The sequence below is a fragment of the Aptenodytes patagonicus genome, chromosome 1 (genome assembly GCF_965638725.1).
Source record: "Aptenodytes patagonicus chromosome 1, bAptPat1.pri.cur, whole genome shotgun sequence".
Lineage (NCBI taxonomy): Eukaryota > Metazoa > Chordata > Aves > Sphenisciformes > Spheniscidae > Aptenodytes > Aptenodytes patagonicus.
The window spans coordinates 207,354,110-207,377,064 of record NC_134949.1 but is presented as its reverse complement, the minus strand read 5'-3'; the positions used below and the strand labels follow the sequence as shown (position 1 = coordinate 207,377,064).

The 22,955-nt window shown below is 42.5% G+C and overlaps 1 protein-coding gene across 1 annotated transcript in view; it reads right to left on the bottom strand.

The window, feature by feature from the left end:
• The window catches only part of LATS2 (large tumor suppressor kinase 2), a 56,571-nt gene extending 35,934 nt beyond the window's left edge, over positions 1-20,637 (bottom strand). Inside the window, exons 1-2 of the mRNA XM_076328113.1 lie at positions 20,498-20,637; positions 15,405-15,984 (exon numbers count right to left, since the gene is read on the bottom strand). Coding sequence (XP_076184228.1) covers positions 15,405-15,743 — 339 coding nt within the window. The 5' untranslated portion in view covers positions 15,744-15,984; positions 20,498-20,637. The remainder of the gene's footprint in view (positions 1-15,404; positions 15,985-20,497) is intronic.
• Positions 20,638-22,955: the final 2,318 nt, after the last annotated feature.

The following is a 22,955-nucleotide window of genomic DNA, read 5'->3' as shown; positions in this document are numbered from 1 at the left end:
ATGAGCTTTCAATGAGTATTACAATGCTCCCATCTAAGCAATCTATCTGCCAAGTAACTTCTGCATTCTTTCTAACCTGAATTGTACGGGCTGGAACATCCCACCAGCTGACTACTCATTTACTCCTGCTCTGAACATTTACCCACATTTTCAATACAACCTCAAGCCCTCCTCTTGAAGACCATTAAGTAAGCAGACATTAAGAATGACAGAGGTAACTATGAGAACAACAAAACCACTAAATATCATCCTTTTATCTTCTCTGTGTTGCAACCTTCCTACATCCCTACCCTAGAAACATCAATTCAGGTTGTAAGGTCTTCTGGGTAGAGACTTCATTTTTTGCAATGATGTTGCACCACAAAGCTTTACTGCAAGGCCAATATAACAGTGGCTTTGTATTTGATTATCGCTGTAACAGAGCAATGCAAATGTGAAACCCAAGGTGAACAGTAAAACTCTTGTTAGCAGTTTACACTTGTAATGCAATCCATACCACACCAAGCTTTTCCCAATTTCTAACACACAGGTCATAGACCGAAGATCCTGTTCTGCCAGGAAAGGTACCATCACGTCTTCTTATAACGTCTTTACAAATGCTTGGAAAACTCTGTGGACACTAACATCGTAATTTAGAGAAGAAAGAAGGAAAATACCAGGTATGCTTCAAATTATAGGAATATCTTAACTGGTTATTAATTATCACATATAGCTGGGTTTAACCATCCATGTAATCTGAAATCCAAGCTACTGATATTAAATGTATTTGAACAGATTTCCATTTAAGGCCAAAATCTGTGCCAAAACCTAAGTCTAAGTAAATGGACTTAGCATATGTGTGTACTGGTGGAACAGGACTCTTTTTACTGCTCAAAATAAGCAGCAAAGCTCTGGCCTGATGAAATCAATAGGAATTTTACTGCTGATTTCAATGAGGACAGAATTTCAGCTCAAGAATCTTGATCTTCCAGCATGGTGGGGCTGGGATATGGTCCCAGTCTAGATACATGCACAGTTGCTCTGCAATCCCAAACACACTACTTTTCCCAACTTTCTCATCTCACCGCATTCTGCACAGCAGTGCTCAGAGAACAGAGCCAAGTTCTACTAGAAACTCAGATTGTGCAGGCTCTTCACATTTTGTCTTCTGACCCAAGCATCCAAGGGACCCTCTGTTGTTGCAGGTGGGGTCTGAGGAAGGAAAACACTGTTACTCAGTAGCTGATGAAATGAAAAGGCCTCGCCACCCCCCCATCATTTCCTGCAATGCTCCATACACTAAAGTCATATACCACTACAAGCTGGATCGCAGCTCAGTGCATTCCACTGCACTTTGTCACGCTTCCCTGACCGATACTATGCCAAAAATGACTAGCTTTAACAGTTCTCTGGTGAATAAAAGAGCTTTTGCAACTCTGAAACAGAGCTGAGTTTTTAATTCACGTTAAATCTGCTTTTCTGTTCTGAAGGAACATTTTTAATGCTGCCTGTAATTCCCCTTCTGTGCTTTTTTCTCACTTCTGTAGTGACTTTTGTGAAGATAAAGGGAAAATTCAAGCTGACTATTTTTTAAAAGCCTTAAAGAGACCTCTAAAATATGCCTGAAGGAAGTAAAAATATGAACTAGCAAAATACGAAGATGAAGAAGATCCACGTCATGTTCATATAAATCTAGAAATACATGGCAATGAGCCAGAAGATTCACAAGACAGCTACCACAGAGAACAAAATCCAAAGTACAGCTGGACTATCTAAACAAGCATAGAGCAATATTATCTAAGATTTGCACATTTACTGTTTATTTACTCAGTACCCAACTGAGCACAATCTTGTGGAATAATACAGACTGCTCCTGCAAACATCCCTTCTACTCAGATACTCTAAGCACTTGTAGTTATAGACTATGCCCTAAGAAACTTTCCCTTGTAATCTTTTATTCAAAACCCATGCCTACAATTACCAAAAGAACACAATTGTGATAAAACTGTAAACCAAACATAAGTACTTATCAGACTAAAGTGCTCGTTATGTCAATGCTTGGCTCCCTTCCGTAGCAGAAGAATACCAGCATGTTACATGTGCACCCAAAAAAGGATCCCACTTCTCTCCAAGCCAGTTAGCTTTGCTCAGTGCATTAAGAACCGTTGCCAGTTCCAGCCCATTTTTGGAACAGGGGGTTTCACTATCCAACCCCATCTCCAGGCTGACCTGGAAATATGCCTGCCCCGATTGCTACTCATGTATGGAAATAATAAAGCTATTTTTACATGAAAAGCAAATCCTTTATTTTCCCAAAAGCAAGAACAGCCATTGCAACAAGCATAGAAGCTGGGCATTTAGAATAGAGGAGGGTGCTACCTACAAGTACAAAAAGCAATTAAGCCTTGTGAGCAGAGCGTGTGGGCAGGATGAGGAGTTAAGTATGACTTTAGCCAGCAAGCACACAAAAAACACTGAAGAGGGAAGTGGGGAGGATGAAAGCAAGACAACCTGGAGCTTTTAAATTCAATAGGCTGGGAAGGTGGGGAAGACGCCTCTTCTCCCTTGCAGTGCCTGCCAGCTAGAGGAAGCAGAAGTCACTCACTGTTGGGGGGCACTGCTGGGAACCCCACGCTGCTTTCCCTGGTGTGCAGGGAGCAGCTCTGGCTCAGGCTGCTGTTTCTTCCACACAGCAGAGCTGAAGAAAAGGACTTTCCTAACACCCAAGCACAAGCCTTCACTGAACATGCACTGGCTTCGGTTGTGCAGGCGGCTTGGGGGCTGAGAGACCAAAACAGCACTTCAGTGTGCATGATCAGGATTTTCATCCTCAAAAACTACATCCAATTTTCAAGGCAGATACTTCATTAGCACTAATGTTCCTCCAGTTAAAACAACCAGTTTGCTACTAATGGCTGAACTCAGCACTAGCAGCTCTGTGACCTGATTGCTCTCCTCCCCAAGTAAATGCCAAACATCATCCTCTCTGCTCACACATCCAGTTCCTGCTTTTTAGCAGGGGCTTCATCCTTGTTATGCTTCCCATTTGCCCTCATGATTGTCAGTTATCACTTTCCTGTCAGTTTAAACCTCAGCAGTAACACGACCTCTATCCATTAGCTGCTACGATCTGAGAGTCAAAAAAAAAAAGGGGGGGGGGGGGGGGAGAGGGAGGGGGGAAGTAAAAATTAGTTCCATTGAGCCTCTTCCCAGACTGGGAAACCACAAAACTACTATGTGAAAGCGACAAAACAAACCAGATCTGTGGTCTAGTGGCAGGGTTTTCCCCAAATTCATGGACTCAAAACTTTGTGTGTAAGGAGGGTTGATGGTGCCCTGCTAGTTTGACTCAGGGTTTTGTCTAGTGCTGGGCAATGGCCCTATTTCAAGGTAATGGGAGAGAAGAAGAGAAGGAATTTTTATGCATAGCTGAAAGTAAGATAACTGGCCTCCCTGACATGCTGTGCTAATGCTACAGCTGCTGTTATTTGGCCCATGTAGGGCAGGGTGATGACCGAGTTCAAACTCCAGTAGACAGTGGAGAGCTTGGGAGCACAAACCCTCCTCCACGAGGCAAGAGGAAGAAAATGGCTCTTTGCAAAAAAAACAAGGAATGCTGTTAAACATGTAGTGCTGCTATTTGCCCAAAATAGTGTTCCTGGAGATGCTGAACACATAGCAGGACCTTCTGACCTTCCCAGGAATCTGGAAGAAGGCAGCTTTAACTCCAATACCAGAGCTCTGCCACAGACTGTGCTGCAGCTCAGACTCTCCTCTGCCTCCTAAGCAGAGGTGTTCCAGGCTCAGGAGGCAACAGCTACACCCTGGCAGTAAATCTAAGCACCCATTTCTGCGTAAGTGTAGAGCAAGGCCTGAAACAGCAAGTTCTCAACCTCCAGCAGTTTCTAATGCTTATGAACCACAGGGAAGTTCCTGGAAAAGTGGAACTGATTTGTTACAGAAGGTTTTACAGCACCAAAGTAGTACTGAAAAATACTTCTTCTAGGTTACTTTCATGTGGCTAAAAACCCTGAAGGTTCACTTCTCAGCAAACAGAGAGATGGGGGGCGGGGGGAGGCACACCAACGCAAATGAAAATTCTTGTGGCTTGCTTTTGAATTTGCTGGCACTTCCCAGTGAGGTCCTGCTTTTGTAGTATGGGGAGCTGGCTTGCCACATGCCCTGGCAGAGACTGATGACTTTTGCCCGCTTGTAAACTCCTTCTAGGCTCTAAGTCTTCTACTTGCACTGTTGAGCACCGCACCAACACCTTCTCTCCACCATTTGCATGACTGCAACACCACACATGTGTTTCACAGGTTCTTCATAATACACCTTCAAGAAAGCACTCAATGAACTTAGTGCTTGCATTAGAGAACATAATAAAAAGATTTTCAGAATGGGAGGGATGGCCAAGGTGCAAGAAATCATCACAGGAAGGAGATGGAAGCGAATTTCCAGCATAGCAACTGCTGGAGCACTTGAAAGAAAAGAGGCATTCCACCCTGCTCCAGCCCACAGCCAGCTGGTCACTACCATGTCTGGGCAGCACACATTACACAGGCAATCAGGGGATCATCTATAAGCACAATCAAGATACCGTGCTGGACAATCAGAAAAAAAACAGGCTCCAGCAAGGTGGAATGAACATCTCTGGAGAAAATTATTCAGCACTTGTTTGGAGCCAGGACAAGAAGAGCCCAACATGGAGTGGATTCGTCTTGATTCAGAGATCTCTGTCATATGGCCACAATTTTTTATATCTGTAAGTGGGACAGCCAGATTTTTTTTGTTTTCGTAAACCAGGATAGCTGCACATATTAATATTTCCAAGGTTCCAGTTACATTGATTAAATTAGATTTTATGCACCTTTATCAGGCTGACATCTGGCAGGAAGGTGGAATGAACACAGTGACTGTGGCAAAGCTGGAAGAAAAGCACGAATGGGACAGGTGGCTAGTTTAAGCACAGACTATGGAGTCCTGACACTGAATGGAAGAAAAGATGCAGAAATGGAAATATATGGGGTGTGCTGTCAAAGTCACATTACAGTTGCATCTATAATTCTTTAGGATGTCACATCAAATCTAAAAAAATAAGGTTGAAGTCTATAGAAGAGTTCTTAATAGTTTGCAATTATTAAAAAAAAATAATTAATTTAGGGTATTCAGAGGCACATGGAGAAACGCATGTAGGAAGTTTTGAATATTAGTCATTCAAACCAACGGAGCAGAAAAAACAATGCAATAGGACAACAGGTAAAGGAAGGTATAGACTTGAATAGCCTTGCAGATATTTAAGAGTTGATACAGTGGAAGAACAAAACAGGGAGAGAAGGAAGCTGCAGAGCAGCAACGATGATCTCCAAGTCTGTGCTGACATTTTCTTCTGTTTTGAAATAACCCACATCCAATGGACTCATAAATGGTGGATAAAATCCAAATCTAACCATATGAAGACTTATACAGGAGTAATTTTACACTGCTAGTTGTCCTACTGAAGTCGATCTCTTTGAAGGGTGAGAACTTAACTATATTATCACCTAGCATCAGCAGTCTTCTTTCTAGCATTTTATGTATGTGAGAAGTAATACACTGCATCCTTGCATGCTTCGGCTGAAATGAGTAATTTACAAATCATGCATGACAGTCACGAAGGATATAGAAAACAGTTGCAAAATGCTTGGTCATTCAAGCAATCTACTTTCAAGTCTCAACATTTTTCCATTTACATTGCATTTACATTTATCTAAATGCGTAAAGACAGTATGTGTTGCAGTAACAGTTTCATACACACACACACACACAGAGATAACAATTAAAGACAAAGCAGCACAGAACATAGTTATTTTCACAGGCTGTCCCTGCCATAGCTGTTACCTCATTCACAGAGTTCCAGGTACACAGCGTTCTTTGGCTTCAGCCTTCTGAAAATTAACTGACCTAGAAACAATATTTTTTAAAAGTATTTTCATATCCTCTCCTGTTCTCTTCACCCATCACCTCCTTGGGGAAATATTTTTAATTGCTTGGATTCAGTTAAAATGAAGAGCACAAGTTTCTCATCAGGAAAAATCCATCTCTTGAACTGCAGGGAAGCAGAACACAGCCTCAAACATTAGAATCTTGTTTACTTAGACTGAAAAAGAAATCTTCAGTGCAGTACCAAATCCTATGGATTAAGTACCTCGCAAACAGCTGGTACCATGCAAACACTGCAGTCATCATAATACATATATGCATACATGCATCTCTTGGGTGAAACCTAATTTCTGCATGTCAGTTTGTATACAAGAAGTTTCTCATGAACTGCCAGTGACAGTCCAGATGGCAGGACAAGACCATTAGAACAAAACCAGTTTTGCTGTGCTGCAACCATAGCTGGGTGACCCCATGAAGATCAGAGCTGACAGAACCACCTCAGCAGAAGCCACATGGTATCAGGGAAGACACATCAGCTGCCAAGTAACACGAAGTCGAAAATATTCCAGCAGCAACAGTATTTTGGGTGACCAGCAGCAGATGCGTCAAGCAGGCAGACAGCAAGAGGTTGACTGGTTGACTTTCACCAGGCTTTTATTTAAGCATCTTCTGAAGATGGGAAATTGGGATCCCACTCAAGTCCGGACAATACGAACCTGCTGCTGCTATGATAGGATAACACCAAAGACACAGCAACTTCAGCCTCTATTTTGGTAATCAGAGGCATTTTTAAATTTAATTTTACTTTTTTTCCAAAAATCTAGGGAATGATGAAAACCTAGAAATAAGGACCAGCATTTTCCACTCTAAGCCTCAGCTCCAAGCAACATAAAAATGCCAGCTAAGCTACACTCACAATTACGTTATGAACATAAGCAGAAAGAGTGAAAAAAGTGGAATGTATTTCACATGCTGTACACATGACTTATGTAAGGATAAGGCCCAAATTAACAGAAACATCTGTAGCTTTAAGCAAACAGACAGGGTGTCTGTCCGTCCCAGAATTTACTAGTGCAAACTGTGTTTGTTCCAGCAGTACTTGATTGTAAAACATCTACTCTAGAGTAGCTATATCCATAGTGAGGCAGCTTGCAATCCAGCCAGAATTCTTTCCCAAGTCAAATAAAGGAAAACCTGGGCCTGCCCAGCTGTTCATTAAGAGAAATTAAAAAAAAAAGGTAATGGTGGGGAATTAATGGACATACCCAACAAATGCGAAAAACAGCAGCTGCCATCACCAAGAAAACTCGACTTAAAGGTCTCTTTCATGTCTCTCCTCGCCTATTTTAGATAGCATTACATACATGCATTTGCAAGTCACAGAGACAGCCAGTACCCAAGGAGCAAGGAATAGATGTACTGGAGCCTGATTTATGGTAGGCTGAGGGGATACACGGACAACACACATGGGACATGGACATTATATAGGAGTCACGACCACCACAAGCAGCTGCTGAGCAGGATTTGAATGCTGTGCCCAAGGGAGCACCAACAAGCTGTGGTCTGCTGGAGAGTGACACGATCAACCTCACAACCAAAAAGCATTTCTGCTGCATTTTGTAGCACATAACCATTCACCTTCAGAGCAACAGCGGTGTAATCCTCAGTCCCTACCTCCAGGGCATGACCGTGCTGGTCACTGTTTCTCCTTCCAACAGTGGTCTGGTAAGAATTCAGCCAGCATCCTGAATAACTTCCAGAAAACAGACACACAGTTGTAACACTACCATGCTTTCAGAAAATGCAGTCACAGTAACTTCATTCTGTCCTTGGGCAAATATGACAATATCTGGCAATGATATTTTATAAATAAAATGGAAGAAAAAGTAGTTTAGTTCCCTTCAGTTTATCAGATTGTATTATGCAACTGAATGCCTGGCTACACTCTTGTAATTTAAATTACTATAAGCTCATGTAGCTGGTGACAGTATTAGTATTTCTACACAGGGTACAGATGAAATTCCCCATTTTTTTTTCCTGTTAACTTAAGTTTCCATTCTGCTGATCAACTAATTTCAAAATGTCTGCAAAATAATTTTTCCTGTGGGTACAGCACAAAAAAGAGTGAGGAAAAAAGACTGCCATTGTAAGTTACTCTGTATATTCGGCCATGCTTTAGGAAAAAAGAAGAAGATTAAAAAAAACAAACCAAAACAAAAAAAACCACACTCCACACAAGTATGGCACATACCTGTATATCACATGAGAAGTAGTCATGTACTTTTATTTGCATTCTACTGATATTCAACTAGCAGCTTTAACATAAGCTTTTACTTAGTTTAGCAACTATCAGAAAAGCATTCCTAGGTTGAATTAAATGTGTTCCAAATGCACATCTTGGACTACCTCTATGGACTGTAGCATGCAAAAGCTTTGCATCCAGTCCTTCTACTCAAATCTCTAAGTTTAAAAGCATTATTCCATTTTTTGAGGGGGGGGGAACCCAACCACAAACACAACCCAAAAAATACCCCACCCCCATGCAGAGATGTATTTTTCAGTCTCAGCATAAAATCACATTGTTTCCTCTCAGATGCAAGCTGAAATAGAACAGCAGAGATTTAGGCTGAGAATAACAAAAAAATGCAAAAGGAACAGTTACACCCTACTACTATTGTGATATCAACTTCCTGTTATAATAATGGCAATCTTTACTTTTGGTCACAAGGGCTTTTTTTGTTCAGAGACTGAAGTTAATGCTTATGCAGAATTTTTAGTGACTGTGATGAAGCCATTTCCTTTTTTATTAAAAAAAAAAAGCATAGCTCAACCTTCTCCTGGCAATTAATTTTTAATAAATACAATTTAAGTATCCAATGCAAGTTAATCCTGCACCCCGTTACAGCAATATATAATTTTAGACTTTTATATTAACTCCCAAGCTTCTAGAATGATTATCTGACATGAGAAATAGGGAAGCACTACTTTAACGTAACTCAAGATTCACACTTAATCTGCAGTTGAAGCCTGGCATCTGATTCCTGTTCTGTCATTTCAAATATAATCCTACTACCAAGTTGCGATTTGTTCTATAGTTTGCCAAAGAAGAAAGCAGACTAACAAGAATGAAGGGAAGAGTTTAAAACATACTGCAGTCTTGTTCAGTGCCGTATTACTGCCCAGCTGCCAAGGAGCCACATCTTGTCATGTGAAGGAGCACATGCAATCACGGACTACTGCCAAGGAGTATTTCCACCACCGCAAAAATGCAAGGGAGAAGACAAAATTCTTTTTCTCCCTTCTACAGGACAAGAGCATACTCTAAGCGACACTCACACAGAACAAAGCCAAGAGCACCCTCCCAAATATATTGCAGGAACTGCATCATGACACAGAGGATTCAAGTATATGCACTAAGACAGTGTCATGAAGAAGTGACAGCAATGTAGGAAGACTGGAGACAAGAGAAACGGCATAGAAGAGAGGTGTCGGCAGGTATCAGCTCAAGAGCAATCCTCGCCTCTTGCTTTCAGCCCCTGGAAAGCTATGACTGACTTTTCCTGAAGCAGCTAAAAACCGAAATGACTATTCCCTTACATGCTTTGATGGAAGAACACTGGATGACACTGGCAACTTTTCAGAAATGAGAAAATGGTTGAAACCAAAAAGGGAGGTTAGAAAGAAAAAAAGTATAGAAGGTGGTTATGAAACAAGCTCTGAACACATCTAGCAAAGAGAAGACAGAGTGAACAACTTACCTTCAAATGAGGGAGGCAAACGAACACACAAGAGACTGTTGGCCTGAATTATCAATCTACTTCAGTTGCTAAAATAAAATTTCTCCTGCATTCAGCAGTGAGTGCCCTCATTTGAAGGCCTCTTTTTTCTCCTTGTAACCCAAGAATACTTATTTCCTCCTGACCTGCAACACAGCTTGTAATGACTCTTGCCACCTTTAACATATGTCCCACAGAATAACCTAGACAATCTTATAACAGCTCATTCTTCAGTCATTTTCCATTAACAAAACAATCTGGACCAGAAGATGACTAAGATGTTCGTCCTGGAGGTTTTGGTAAATAGCTGGGCAAGCAGAACTCTTCACACAGGTAAAGTTTACCCAAGCAGAAGATAAAATTTTGTTACAGGACAGGCCAATGTTACGAAATTAACTCCCCCATTTTCTCAGGGATATTACAAAATTTGCTGCCCTTCACCTTGAAGGCAAGCTGCCTTTTTAGACTTGTCCTCTTAACAAATACATTGCAACAGATATTTTACTACAAGCAAAACTCCAGCCATGCTTTGTCTGTTACCAAAACAAAACTTTGCATTGTATCTGCTTCCTCTCATCACTCCAACAATAGGATGAAAAGTCATACTGCTCAGTAACACACTGCTAGATGGCACATGGATTATATGTGAACAAGCATGACCTAAAATCCTGTATAGAAAAGAAAAAACGGAATACTAATCCACATGCAAAACATAAAAAGGACTTTCTGCCCAAGCTCTATTTGGCATAGCAGAATTTCCCTCACTTAAAGAAGTGCAAATATTTGTTCAAATTGAGATAAATACTGTATTCCCCATTCTCAAAGTTTCCCAAAATCAAGTGGTAGTTCCCAAATCAGCATAGAATCTTTGCCAAATGGGTTAAATAAAAAGGATGTAATCCATGATGAAGAGACCAAAAGAATCCTGGAATGCAAGGAGAATTAAAAAAAAAAAGAAACCACCCCACTTCTACAAAGTGAATTTCACGAACTTAGTGTAACACAGATGACAAGATGGTCAGCTTGATATTCTTAGGCACACTACAGTACCCACAAACTCCATTCCAGTTCCTTGCAAGACACCGTAATTAGTGTCTAAAGGACAGATCTTTCCCTTCGGAATGTTCCGATATTGGCACAGGTGGGGTGTACATGTTTTATTACAGAGATATTTATAAAAGCCTCTGGAAAAAATGAAGCATAAGTGCTTCCCTGCTTCACATATTTACATAGTTATTCAGTGTATAGTACATAATGCATGTTATTGGAGGTACATTGACTGTAAAAAATCCTAAACCATATTTTTTTTCTTAAAAACAGCTGCCCAAACAAACTATGTCTAGAAATCCTCACCCAGAAAAGGCACCCTTGCTCAAAGAAAAGAAGTTTCCGGGGGGGGGGGGGGGGGGGGGGGGGGGCAGGGAAGTGACAAGTGTGTAACGTTACACAGTTCATCTAGAACTGCTGCAGTCCACTCTATATTACAATGTCAGTGGCTGTTCATGCTCTGAGGAAGTACAGTAAGTACAGTACAGCCCATTCAGGTTGCTGGAATGTCACTGATCATATGCTCAATTGCATCTATTCATTAGAAAAATTCAATCCACAACAGCAGCTGCATTTACCACCACACCCCAAACACCATCCAGTTGCCCCAGGTGATTCCAGCGGTTTACCAGCCCGCAGGACAGACACTCCATGCTCTTGTCCCTCTGCAGTGACTGCAAGTTATACTTCCAAGCCCAAGGAGTTTTATTTACAAAAGAACAATATATTAGCAGTGCTTTTGGCTTCAAGCTTTTGCAACATAAAAGGTCTGGCCTTCTGCAGTCACGTTCTACAAGTTTCAAAACAATTTATGCTGCACTAATTATTTCTGATTGAAACTTGCTAAATAATTACTGTTGAAAAGATGACTTAGGCAAACAACAGGCAAGTTACTCCATTTGTTTGAGAAGAACTATGACTAATTATGTGTGTAATTTTGTTTTGTACCTCTTAAAAAAAAAGTGTGTAATCCTGGCTTCTTTCAGGTCAACAGCAAAGTCCCCATTATGTTTTGGGGGCCAGATTTCACTACAAAATCATAAGCTACACAATGACTGAAAATAAATCTTTGTGAAAGAACACGCGTCATTTAAAAGGACACTGCCAACTTCCTAATCAATTAAAAAGAAAGAATGTCTACAACTACCCGAAAGGAGGTTGTAGCGAGGTGGGTGTTGGTCTCTTCTCCCAAGTAACTAGCAATAGGACGAGAGGAAATGGCCTCAAGTTGCGCCAGGGGAGGTTTAGATTGGATGTAAGGAAAAATTTCTTTACTGAAAGAGTGGTTAAACATTGGAAGAGGCTGCCCAGGGAAGTGGTTGAGTCCCCATCCCTGGAGGTATTTAAAAGACGTGTAGATGAGGCGCTTAGGGACATGGTTTAGTGGGCATGGTGGTGTTGGGTCGACGGTTGGACTCGATCTTAGAGGTCTTTTCCAACCTTAATGATTCTATGATTCTATATAACACCTATGATGACTGTAACTGAAAGACACAAGAATTTTTTATTTGCTTCATGAATTACACTGTATTTTATATACTTGTTAAGTTTACCAACCAGCTTATAACCAATTTCCTGTCTGTGTGTGTCTTTCATAGAGCAAGAATAAAGTAATAAAATGTTACGATGTTTCCTTTTTAATTAAACCAATTTCAATCTCATCTTAATACTTAGAGCCACTTAGGCAGAACAGGGAGCTACAAACCCTACCTTTATGTTACCTAATAGGCAACATCTCTTGCAGTATGTAAAATGGTTGTTGTTAAAATCTAACCATGCTACAGATACACTAGATGAGTGGAGCTAATAAGATAATAAACAGAAGCACCCCTTCCCCAGCCTCTAAAATTTGTACTCCTTCCTTCTTAATTGTCACTGCTCCCCTTCACCCTTCCAAAAAATCCTTATTGTGGCCCAATAAACAGACTGAAAAATCCCGATCCTTGCACGGTGTCCAGCAGAACAGATTACCCACAAGGTTAGGATTACTTTCCAGTGTTCCATCTAGAATACCAAAAAGCATCAGCCCAAATCCAACTTGAAAATGGAGCTCACATAAGATCAAACTGAATAATGTTATAGCCATCTATTCATTCTTCACAACGCCCTGGAACGCCCATGATTAGAGCTTCTTATGACAAATAGCCAAATTCAGGACAGTTGCAGACATTAAACAGCTGATTAGCATACCATGAGTGGGATCAGGAGGTGTAAGATCTTGTACTCTGCAGGCTTGCTGTAGGGGAAGGCTCAAGTAGACCATTAGCTATTCATGGACTGAAACCCTTAACCTCTAAACATTTGCTCCTGGCATTTGAGACGAGGGGAGGCAGGGCTTCAGTGCCCATTTACCAACCTCACACTAGCATTGGGTCCAGAGGTAAATAAAACCATCCCCAAAGAAACTGAAGCCAACTTCACTTCTCTGTTAAATCAGAGATCTGTTAGCTGCCTACAAGACTACAGAAGATGTCCATGTGGTAGGCAATTAAAGGCTTTGATTCACAAGCAGGGACAAGGTAGCTTGGGATGGCTGATTACTACACATCATGCTCTGAAACAGTTCAGCATTTGATTCAAAACAGCTCAGGCACCAGGAGGAAAGGAAGAATCTAGAGGTAGTAAATCAAGTCTGTCACCCTACACCATGCCATCCCCAGGGTCAGATACCATTCACACCATCTCAAGAAGCTCCATTCATTCACAACCCTCTAGGACAGCCAACCTGCATACGGCCTGGACCCACATTAGGAAATCCAGCATTTTTAGCCACAAGACTCTAGTTTTGGAACCCCTATCTGGACTCTAGCCAAATGTGATCCTGCTTATGCTTAGGTCTGAACGCCAAACACACCTAAGGGATAGGCCCAATAAGGCTGTCTCCACGCAACAAGTCACAGCTAGGGAGAAAAGCTGAATGTGAGGATGGAAGGATCATGGCCAGTGAGAGGAAAAAAAAAAACAACAAACAAAACAAAACCAAAAACGTGCAGCCAAATTTAAGGAGGTAGCAAAAATCTCCACATCAGAGTTAGAACTGGGCTCATTCTCAGTGCTCTATAAAAAGCAATACCACTGTATGAATGTTGAAGTCAAAATAGCTAAAGATATTGAAAACTTTACATATATAGTGCATTACACTGCCTTTAGCACTACACTGCCTTCAATACCAAGACACTTTAACAGGTGCTCAGGTATTTGTTTTATACATTGGTTTAACATTTCTGTGCTGTAGCATGCTCAAAGTACTTTCCAAGATTTCAGTCCAACAAGCCTGTTCTGTGTGTGAACCGTTTGTCCATGTAACCTACCAAATGCACATTTCCAATCCAGAATCCAGCTGTGCTCATTTAACCTTGGCTCATACACTCAGGGAGTGTTCTCATCCTAAACAGCTAGGGAAATTTAGAGGGTAGACTTCTAAAAACCACTGTGTTTTCATGGCATGCTTAAGATCAGAGAAAATCCTCAGTTTCTCCAGCCAAATAATTCAGTACAGCATCTTGGTTCACTGGACTAGGAAGTGTTTAGTTGTACTGCAGCACTTCTCATTGCATCTGCAATCCACTCTAGCTCTGATTATCTCACATAGCATAAACTCTTTGGAATAGAAACAGCACTAATTAATGTCTATATAGCTCCAGAGAAACGTAGACTGTTTATAGTAATGCCTGATGTTAGTTTTGTTATACAGATTCAGAATATGATCTAGGAGAGCCAAGAGACTCACACTCTGCCATGAGTGAATGGACGTTAAGTTTTGAAATCAAGGAAATGACACTGAAAGCACTTCTGTTTTAAATCTCTCCAATTTATATCAAGGATTATAAATGGAAATGTTTCAGCTTGTCAACAACTGCCATTCAATCACACAGGAAAAAAGTTGTTTCTACAACAATCAGAATCTGAACCCACAACAGCACTTCATCTTTAAAAAGCAAAATTTTGAACTATTCCTGGACAGAAGTGAAAGTCAATACCAACACCGGAAGCACATGCAACATGAATGCTGCTCAACACAAAAAGACCATGTTCTGCACCAGGTGAATGGTCTTTGAATTAAGAATACATTCTAGCGTCAATCTTGGAATGACAAAAGCAAGCATCTCTGTGCGAAGTCCCTTATCTGAGACAGGGCTACCACCCCTTGATAGAAGCAGAGAAGGTGAGGAAGAAGAGGTGTGCACCCAACCACTGCTGCTTGCTGAACATCCAGCCAGTTCCACCTGCTTCTGGCAAACAGCAAGTGAGCTTCTTCAAAGACCATATACTGTCTCCGTCATTTCTTCTAGTTGCTTCTGACAGTGAACTGAGCTTAGATGTGCTAGACAAAATTCCACCCTATTACTCATAGCTAAGGCTTGTTCCAGTATTGAGGGGAAAAAAGAAAAAAATTTTAAAAAAAGACAGGCTACCCTGTTCAACCTTATACATCAACTGGAGAAATCATAAGAGAATCCTAGAGGTCACCATGACCGTCTTTAACATGAATTAACCCCATACTAGGCATGTCTCTCAACAGCAAGTCCATCTACTCTGCTAGTCATACAGCAACACAACTGCCAGAAGAATCGGTGCATTTTGTCAAGCTTCATAACTTCCATGAAAATCCTTTTCTCAGTCCCAAGTATGAACTCGTTTTGAAAGCAGTGACAATCCCCCCTCCAAACTCATACGTACCTGATCGCAACCTGCATTCACCAGTTCCTGGAGCATCTGCCTATTTACTTCAACAGCTGCTGTAGCGCTCGACTCGTTAGCAAAAGGCAGCAAAGAATATCTAATTTCTCGCAGAGCTTTCTGATATGGTCCAAACTTAGGCGTTTGTCTCATCTGCTGCTGCCTTGCAGCATCCTTCCCTATTAAAATCTTAGGGTCCAGAGAAGTTTCACTGCCTGGTCCAATAGGTAGTCCCTGACCTGAAGATTTGGATGGTTGCTTTAAACCTTCTCGAATCTCTTGTAACCTTTGTCTGCTGTTTCCAGAATATGTCGTAGCAGGAAAAGTCTTTGGCCTCATTGTTAATCCAGTTTTCTCTGAGCATAAATACAGCTTTATTCTTAGGTTTTTTAAATTACTTTATTTCAAAAAAGTGTCACTTGATGGTATCAATTTCTTGTAAACATAATCCTTCGAAGAGAAAAAGAAAAGGCAAAATTCTCAAGAAATTTCTGCCAACTTTTTACTTCAGCTCACGATCTTCACATTTCCTACAGAAAATGAAAATCCTTGGAATCATCATTTTGCAGACTGACAGTGTCTGAAACAAAAGAAAATAGAAAGTACATGCAATTAAGTTGATACTGTAAATGCCTCTGAAGGGACAGCATGACAATTAATCAAGTGAAAGTGAATCAGTTTAACTTACAAAGCTGTCACAGCTGGATTCCCTTTAATGATTTTCACTTTATCTGTTTTCAAGAATAGGATTCCAAAAGGCTTTCTCAACAGAATCAATAAATAATCCATTTTTTCTTTCAAGTTTCATTTTCAAAATAAGTGAAAATAAATCCCTTAAAAACTACAACATTTAAAGAATTTTACAGTACCTAACTGCAGCAAGTTTCCCACCCAATTGCATAACCAAATCCTGGACAAGCCTATCCTATTTCATAATTAGGGAAGAGTATGCTCATGAAATGTTTTTCCCCCACTTAAGATTTTGTTTGTTTTATACTAGCTGAGCTCAGTTTCAGAAGTTTATGAAAAAGATTTATAATGGAAATATTGATGAGACTAACCATAGCAACTTCTAGTATTTCAATAACAAAGTGAATAACAGAAAGACAAGATATTTTGCCTCTCCACATTAATATCTTAGCAAAGCCTGAAGGTAAGAATTCTCCCCAGAACTGGAAGGAAGAGGGGAAAAAAAAGGGGGTGGGGGGTGGGGGTGTATATGATATTTCATTAGCTGTGCCTTAGAGGGAAGAAAGGGAAAAGAGGGGTAGATGGAGCTACTCAGTAACAGCAGAAGAGGCAGAACCAGCTCAGTTAGCATCCCAACATAGAAAAAAGAAAAGACTTTGAGACAGCTTTATGCACCTCTTCTGACATGCAGCAGAGAACAACTATGCAGCACAGCTGAGCTACTGTGCAACTTGCGATCTCCGTGCAGCATGAAGTTACAACAAGAATCCTACCTTAACTAAGTCTTCATGGCATCGCCATAATAGAAACATTAAATAATGGTGCATTTGGAAGAGGATTAAAAAGATAACAATCAGAAATGTCATCTCGCTATTGATGCTGCTTACACAAGTTTGCTTCTGCTGCTGGTATTAGCACTTGCAAAGTGACTCCTGAATGGTGCTCAAGCCACTTTGTTGGGAAGATTAGAATTTTTTTTCAGTTGTTTTCAAATCACAAATACAGAAGATGGTAACACACTGTATGTTCCTCCTCACTCAGAAGTCGACTGGATGCTTGTTTGGTTGTTTTTTTTTTTTAAAAAGGTGCATCACTTCTGATCATAGCACATTCATCATTGGGAAGAGTTTCTCCAGAAAGTATCAATTGTTCTTTCCACATGCTCATACTAAAACTCAACTCATTGCGACAACTCTTCCTGTGATAGCTATAGTATTTCCCAACAAAAAAAACATTTCTATACATTTACCATCACTTCTCACTGCCAAGCAAACAGCTTACTATTGTGAAGGCCAAGAGAATCTGGACACATTCACCTCTGAAGCCCATCACCACTTCCTCATTAGTACAGAGTCCACTTCAAGATTTCCTCTACAACCAAGGACTGAAATGCAACAGTGAAGTCAGACCCCAGACTCTTTTATGATGGTTCACCAGTTTGAAATGCAGAGGCACAGACTAATCACTTGAGATACAGTCTACATGTTATGTTCTTACAATGCATGTCATATACTTCTCTAATGGGAAATTTCTGTACAGTCTAACATCAGCCCAGATCCACATCTTAGCTGAAAGGTGGTAGAGCTCTACACTGAAAGCTCTAGGATCAAACTACTTGAGAACACACAATGAAGGGCACCCATGTCAACCTCTTTTGCTAAGATTTAAATGCTCAGTTAACTAAAAGACCCCAATAATGTATTCAAGGTTTTGAGCTCCTCCACTCGGTACTCTAAGGATATCCTGCAACCCTAGCTCATATAGGACTAAGAGTGACATAAATGCTCGCATGCACATTGGACAGGGCTTGTCACTTGTTTTAAGGGAAGTGCTAAAGCTGTTCACCTAGATTTTGGTATTTCCACAAACAATAAATCAGCTATTAGTCAATAACAGACCAAGTTTTCACTGTTCTCAATGAAGACAAAAGTGACTGAAGAATCCCAAGTACAGAATTCTGTCTACTTAGAATATAGCAAAAGATAATACATAGCCTTGTTAAAAAAAAAACCACAATAGTATTGCAGCCTTTGTAGGATTACATCATAACTAGCTAGTGCTTAAAAGATACAGAGCAATTAATTGGTCTATAACTGTCTTTCTTTTCCTGACAGCAGCAGGCACCATATGGCTGGGTTTAGGAATCTGGGTTGTTCTTCCTTTTCAGTCCCTGTGCCAATCCTCAGGCCTGGGACATGCTGAAAAAGCTTGCAACCCCCCCCACCTTTTTGCAGCAAAGGACTGCTTTCCCACTTACACACATGCTTCACATAAAGAACTTTTGTGACCTTTAGCCTAAGCTTGAGTCTAATAATGCTAGGTCAAGCCAGCTCGCAACTTCCTCAGCTTACATTTACAATACTGCTAAACCAAAAAGAAACGTTGATCGTTTAGACAGCATGAATGAGAACAGCAACAACAATAAGTACTGGAGCTAACTGCAAACGTGTTTCATATTTTGCAGAAGGGTTTTTTAACTAAATATGTAAGATAAGCCAAGAAATCGGAACATTAAATATTACAGATGATTTACAAAGAAAGACAAGCTGCCTGCTTTTTAAATCTTCCTGTGATTTGCACTTTTAGCAAAAAATAAAAGGGCTGTATGCTTTAAAAGATATGTAGTGTGTCTAATTCTGTCTAGGCATTTCTGACTGTACATCTGGGTTTGGACAACTCCAAATCCTTCTAATCTGCACCTTGCCTACAGCACGAATGTATCAATAGCCTTCCTGCCATGACAAGAAATGATTTTTCAGAATTATTTTTGAGCTTCAAGCCATTCTGACTAAACAATCCTGAGGTTTTTTTTCCCAAAATATTGTATGTTCTGCACTAATTAGAAGCTTGTCCATTATCATGAAGACATAATATTTCAAACAAGCACAGCATTACTTTAATTGCATCAAGTTAGAACAATTTTTTAATAACTGATTATATTTCTTCATTTGAGAAATACCAATAGCTGCTCTGGCAGCAACCAACGAACCACACTGAAATTATATGCTGTCTGTCACCCCAGCAGCACTAACTATTCACTCTCCTGTTTCTTCATTCACCAACAGGCTGCATGTGCTAGTGGCTCTGTGGAGCTGGGACACAGGCAAGAAACTAAAGCTTAGCTGCGTTTCAAGAGCTAAGTCCCAAACCCCGAGCTGACAAGCTGTTCCCCCATTTGTAACTGTGCAGGCATTGTAGTGAGCTGAACTAGCGATCACTGCAGAACGGAGTAAAGTTTTAAGAAACTGCTACAACTGCCTTCCCTCTCTCAATGTACAAGTATTGCTTTGGTTTTTTGGATCACAAATTCAGCAGGGATCATCCACTTTGTACTGGAAGTCTAAGATTGTCGGGGGGGGGGGGGGAGGGAAGCGTTCAGGAATTTCATTATTATACAAACCCTGCTCCCCTCTGTGAGTGGGCACACGGTCAAAGTGGAAAGAACTGATGTGAGGATTTTCCCCAAAATCATTCCTCCTCTCCTTCCTCCTGCTAACAAAACTGTCCAAAAGTAACTCTCTGCCCGGATCCCGCTGCCAATCACAAGCACCGGCCCAATCCAGCGCTGTGGGAAACAGCTCACCTTCCCCATCCACAGCAGACCAGCAGTAATTGACCGCAGAGCCTGGACACTCCAAATAAGCTTTTTTTGCGTCATTTGCGCGAGTGCCTTTGCCGGGGAAGGGGGTATTTCAACACGCACACCACTCACGAGGCAGGAGAGAGGGTGGCGAAGTGCTGAATTTTGGCAGTGACCTTCAACTGACTGGGAACAGCAGGGCCCCCGCCGCAGCCAGATGGGACCTCGCGGGCTCTGGTTGGCCCCGCTCGGCTCCCCCCGGCCCTCGCCTCCAGAGAAAACCCTCCCGGCGGGGTCTGGCCCAGGCCCGTCGCCTCCAACCCCCGTTCCGGCCGGGAGTACTCCCGGGGAACGCGAGCGCCGCAACCCCTTCTCCCCCAGCCCCAAACCCACTCCTTTCACAGGCAGAAAGCTCCCAAAATAAACTCCGGTCATTTACCAGCAGCTCCGGCCTGCTGGGGCACCCCACGGAGCCGGTCCCCACGGCGGGGGGGAGCCGGGCTGCCCAGCCTGGGGCAGAGGCCTCAAGCGGGCGGGACACCCCCCGCTCCGTCCCGCCAGGGCTGGGCTGTCGCACGGGTGTCCGGAAAATGTCGGAGGGTGCGGGCAGGGCGCCGAGGCTGCCCCCGGGAGGGACACACACACACACACACACACGGGACGCTCACTGTCGCTTCAAGGACCGACCCGCCTTCGCACCCCCCCTTCTCCACACGACTCTCCCCTCAGGGGACAGCAGTTGGGAAGGGGGGTGAGCGCTCACACCCGGGGTTGAGTGGAAACCGCGGCGCCGCGCACGCCCCCCCGCCCCCCCTTGGCTCACCTCCTCGGGGCGCCCAGCGCCGTCGCTCGCCTACCGGGGGCCGTCACGGAACGCCTTCAGCGGCGGCGGCGACCCCGACGGCGCGGCCCGGTCTCCATCTTCCCCCTTGGCCGTCCCGGGCGCCGAGTGCGGGGCGCAGTCGGGACATTCGCTACATTGTTGGCATTCCATTCGCGTCACGTGACCCGCGGCGCCCGCGTCATTCCACTCCCCCCCCGCCCCTCCCGGCGCATACCAGCGGGGGGAGGGGCTTGTAGAGCGGTAGGGCGGGAAGGGCCGTTAAGGGTTGTGGCACCCCGAGGGGACCGGAGGGCGGAGGGGAGGCCGTCCCCCACAGTCGCGGGTGACGGCCTCCCCTCCGCCCTCCGGTCCCCTCGGCGTCCCCTCCCCTAGGTTTACAGGCAGCTTGTGACACTCTTTCCCCTCACAAAAACCACCCCACCTCACAACAACTCCCCCCGCCCCCCGCTGGGTTTTGGGGAGAGGGGTGGCTGAGGTGGCGAGGGCATGGCGCTGCCTCCCCTTGTTGAGGTGAAGAGGGCTGAGGTAGGCGGCTTGGAGGTGCCCGTCCTCTTGCCGGATGCCCCAAACTCATTTTAAGCGTGAGTTTTGTGGTGGTAATCTTTTATTGTCATTATTCCTTCCATGCTGAACTAAAAACTGTTCACGCGTGCACAAAGTGGCAGGACTGTCAATGCCTCTTTGGGCTTTTCTTTTGGTTTCTGGTTTGCCTTTTTTCTTGAGGGGTGTTACTTATTTTTCATGTGTTTTCATTACGGTAAGGAGCCAGGGGGGCTAGGAGGTGCCGGAGGAAGGCAGTCAGGGAATTCACATCTGGATCAAAAATGCAGACCCAAGCTGCAAAGGATTTTTGGATGCAAAGCTCGTGTTTGACCTCGTTATGGATGGAGCTGCCTGGATATGAGCCTGGTTTTCATGAAAGCAGGAATGTTCTGATTTTAGATATCTCTATGGTCTTTAATAAAGACAATTATCAACGATAAATAATCCCCCCGCGCACAAATACAGCAATGTTTGGATCTGGGAGGCTGCCTCTGACCCCTCAGCATGACAGACAGGCACACTAGCTATAACTAGGGAATACTAATACAGAGTAAGAACAATAAAAAAGTAAGCTTTCTTATATATATGCATATATCTAGATCATTAACATGGAAGAAGCCTGCAGTCCTGAAATAAAACCTCAAAATTCTCAAAATCCTGTTGCAAAGCTGGGAGGTGCTCATTGTAGAGGCGCTCTGTTTGGCAGGGAAAATGTCAGTCCTGCAAACACTTAAGACACATGGTTATCTTTAATCATGCAACTAGTCCCAGTGTCTTCAACAGGACCGAGAGCACATATAAAGAGAAGTCTATGCATAACTGTCTTTCCAGGGTGGGAGCTATATTTGCAGCCTTTTCCAAGCCATGGGGACTATTTTTGTAAGTAATAATACTCATGGTCTGTCCTAGCTAAGGATATTTCTCTGAGCTTGTTTATTGTAATTCTTTTTTTTTTTTTTTTAAATGCCTTCTATGCAACCTGTCAATAATGCTTATAAACGATGCTGGTTTGGGAGGAGAAAGGGATGAATGTTAAGTGACTGCCAATAGAGTGCTACATTTCATGAGAAAAATGCAGCCTGGTGCACAGAAATTGTTTAGCGTCTCATCTGAGAGCAGCCAGTTACTGTATATAAATTACTGTTGGAATTTCAATAGTGTCATTGACTGGAATATATGGGGGGGGGGGGGGAGGAAACCTCTGACTCTGGGGAGCTAAAGAAACCCATTAGGTTCAGAGCAGATTCCAACATCGGCAGAATATAACAGGGTAATGTGGTTCATTTTGCAATCTTCAAATACCTGCAAAACTGAAGTAAATTTTAAATGATATGACAGATGCAGCATGGCTTCATTTTCTGAATTACTGCTGTGCTTAACCGATGAAGCATAGCAACATGATTGCCCAAACCAGAGATTGCTCAATGGCTTGAGACCTTTTCCCAACAAAGTTCAGGCTGGTTTAAAGGAACAGCATCATGATAAAAATTGCTTACTCTGTACTAGTATGCTCTTTTGTAAGATTTGGTTGTCATCCACATTCTTAAATCCAGGTAAAACAGATCTCTCCATTTATTTTTCTCCTTTGGAACTCTTTGTTTTCCTTTTGCATTCCAATCCATCTGGGAATGAAACTCAGCTGCGCTATTTCACCTCCTGGTTCCAGCCAGCTGCACTTTCTGAATTTCATGCATTTGCACAGAGTTGCTGGGTTTGAATTCCCACCAGCAGAGCAGCAGGTACAGGAGAGATGGGTTGAATCTGCTCTCTAGAAAGACAAGTATTCAGCTGGTCCGCCACAGATGAGGAGACTCCGTAGACTATTTCTGCTTTTAGCCTCTAGAAACCCAAACTATTAGAAATCACGTTCCTCAAAAATACTAAGGAAATTGAA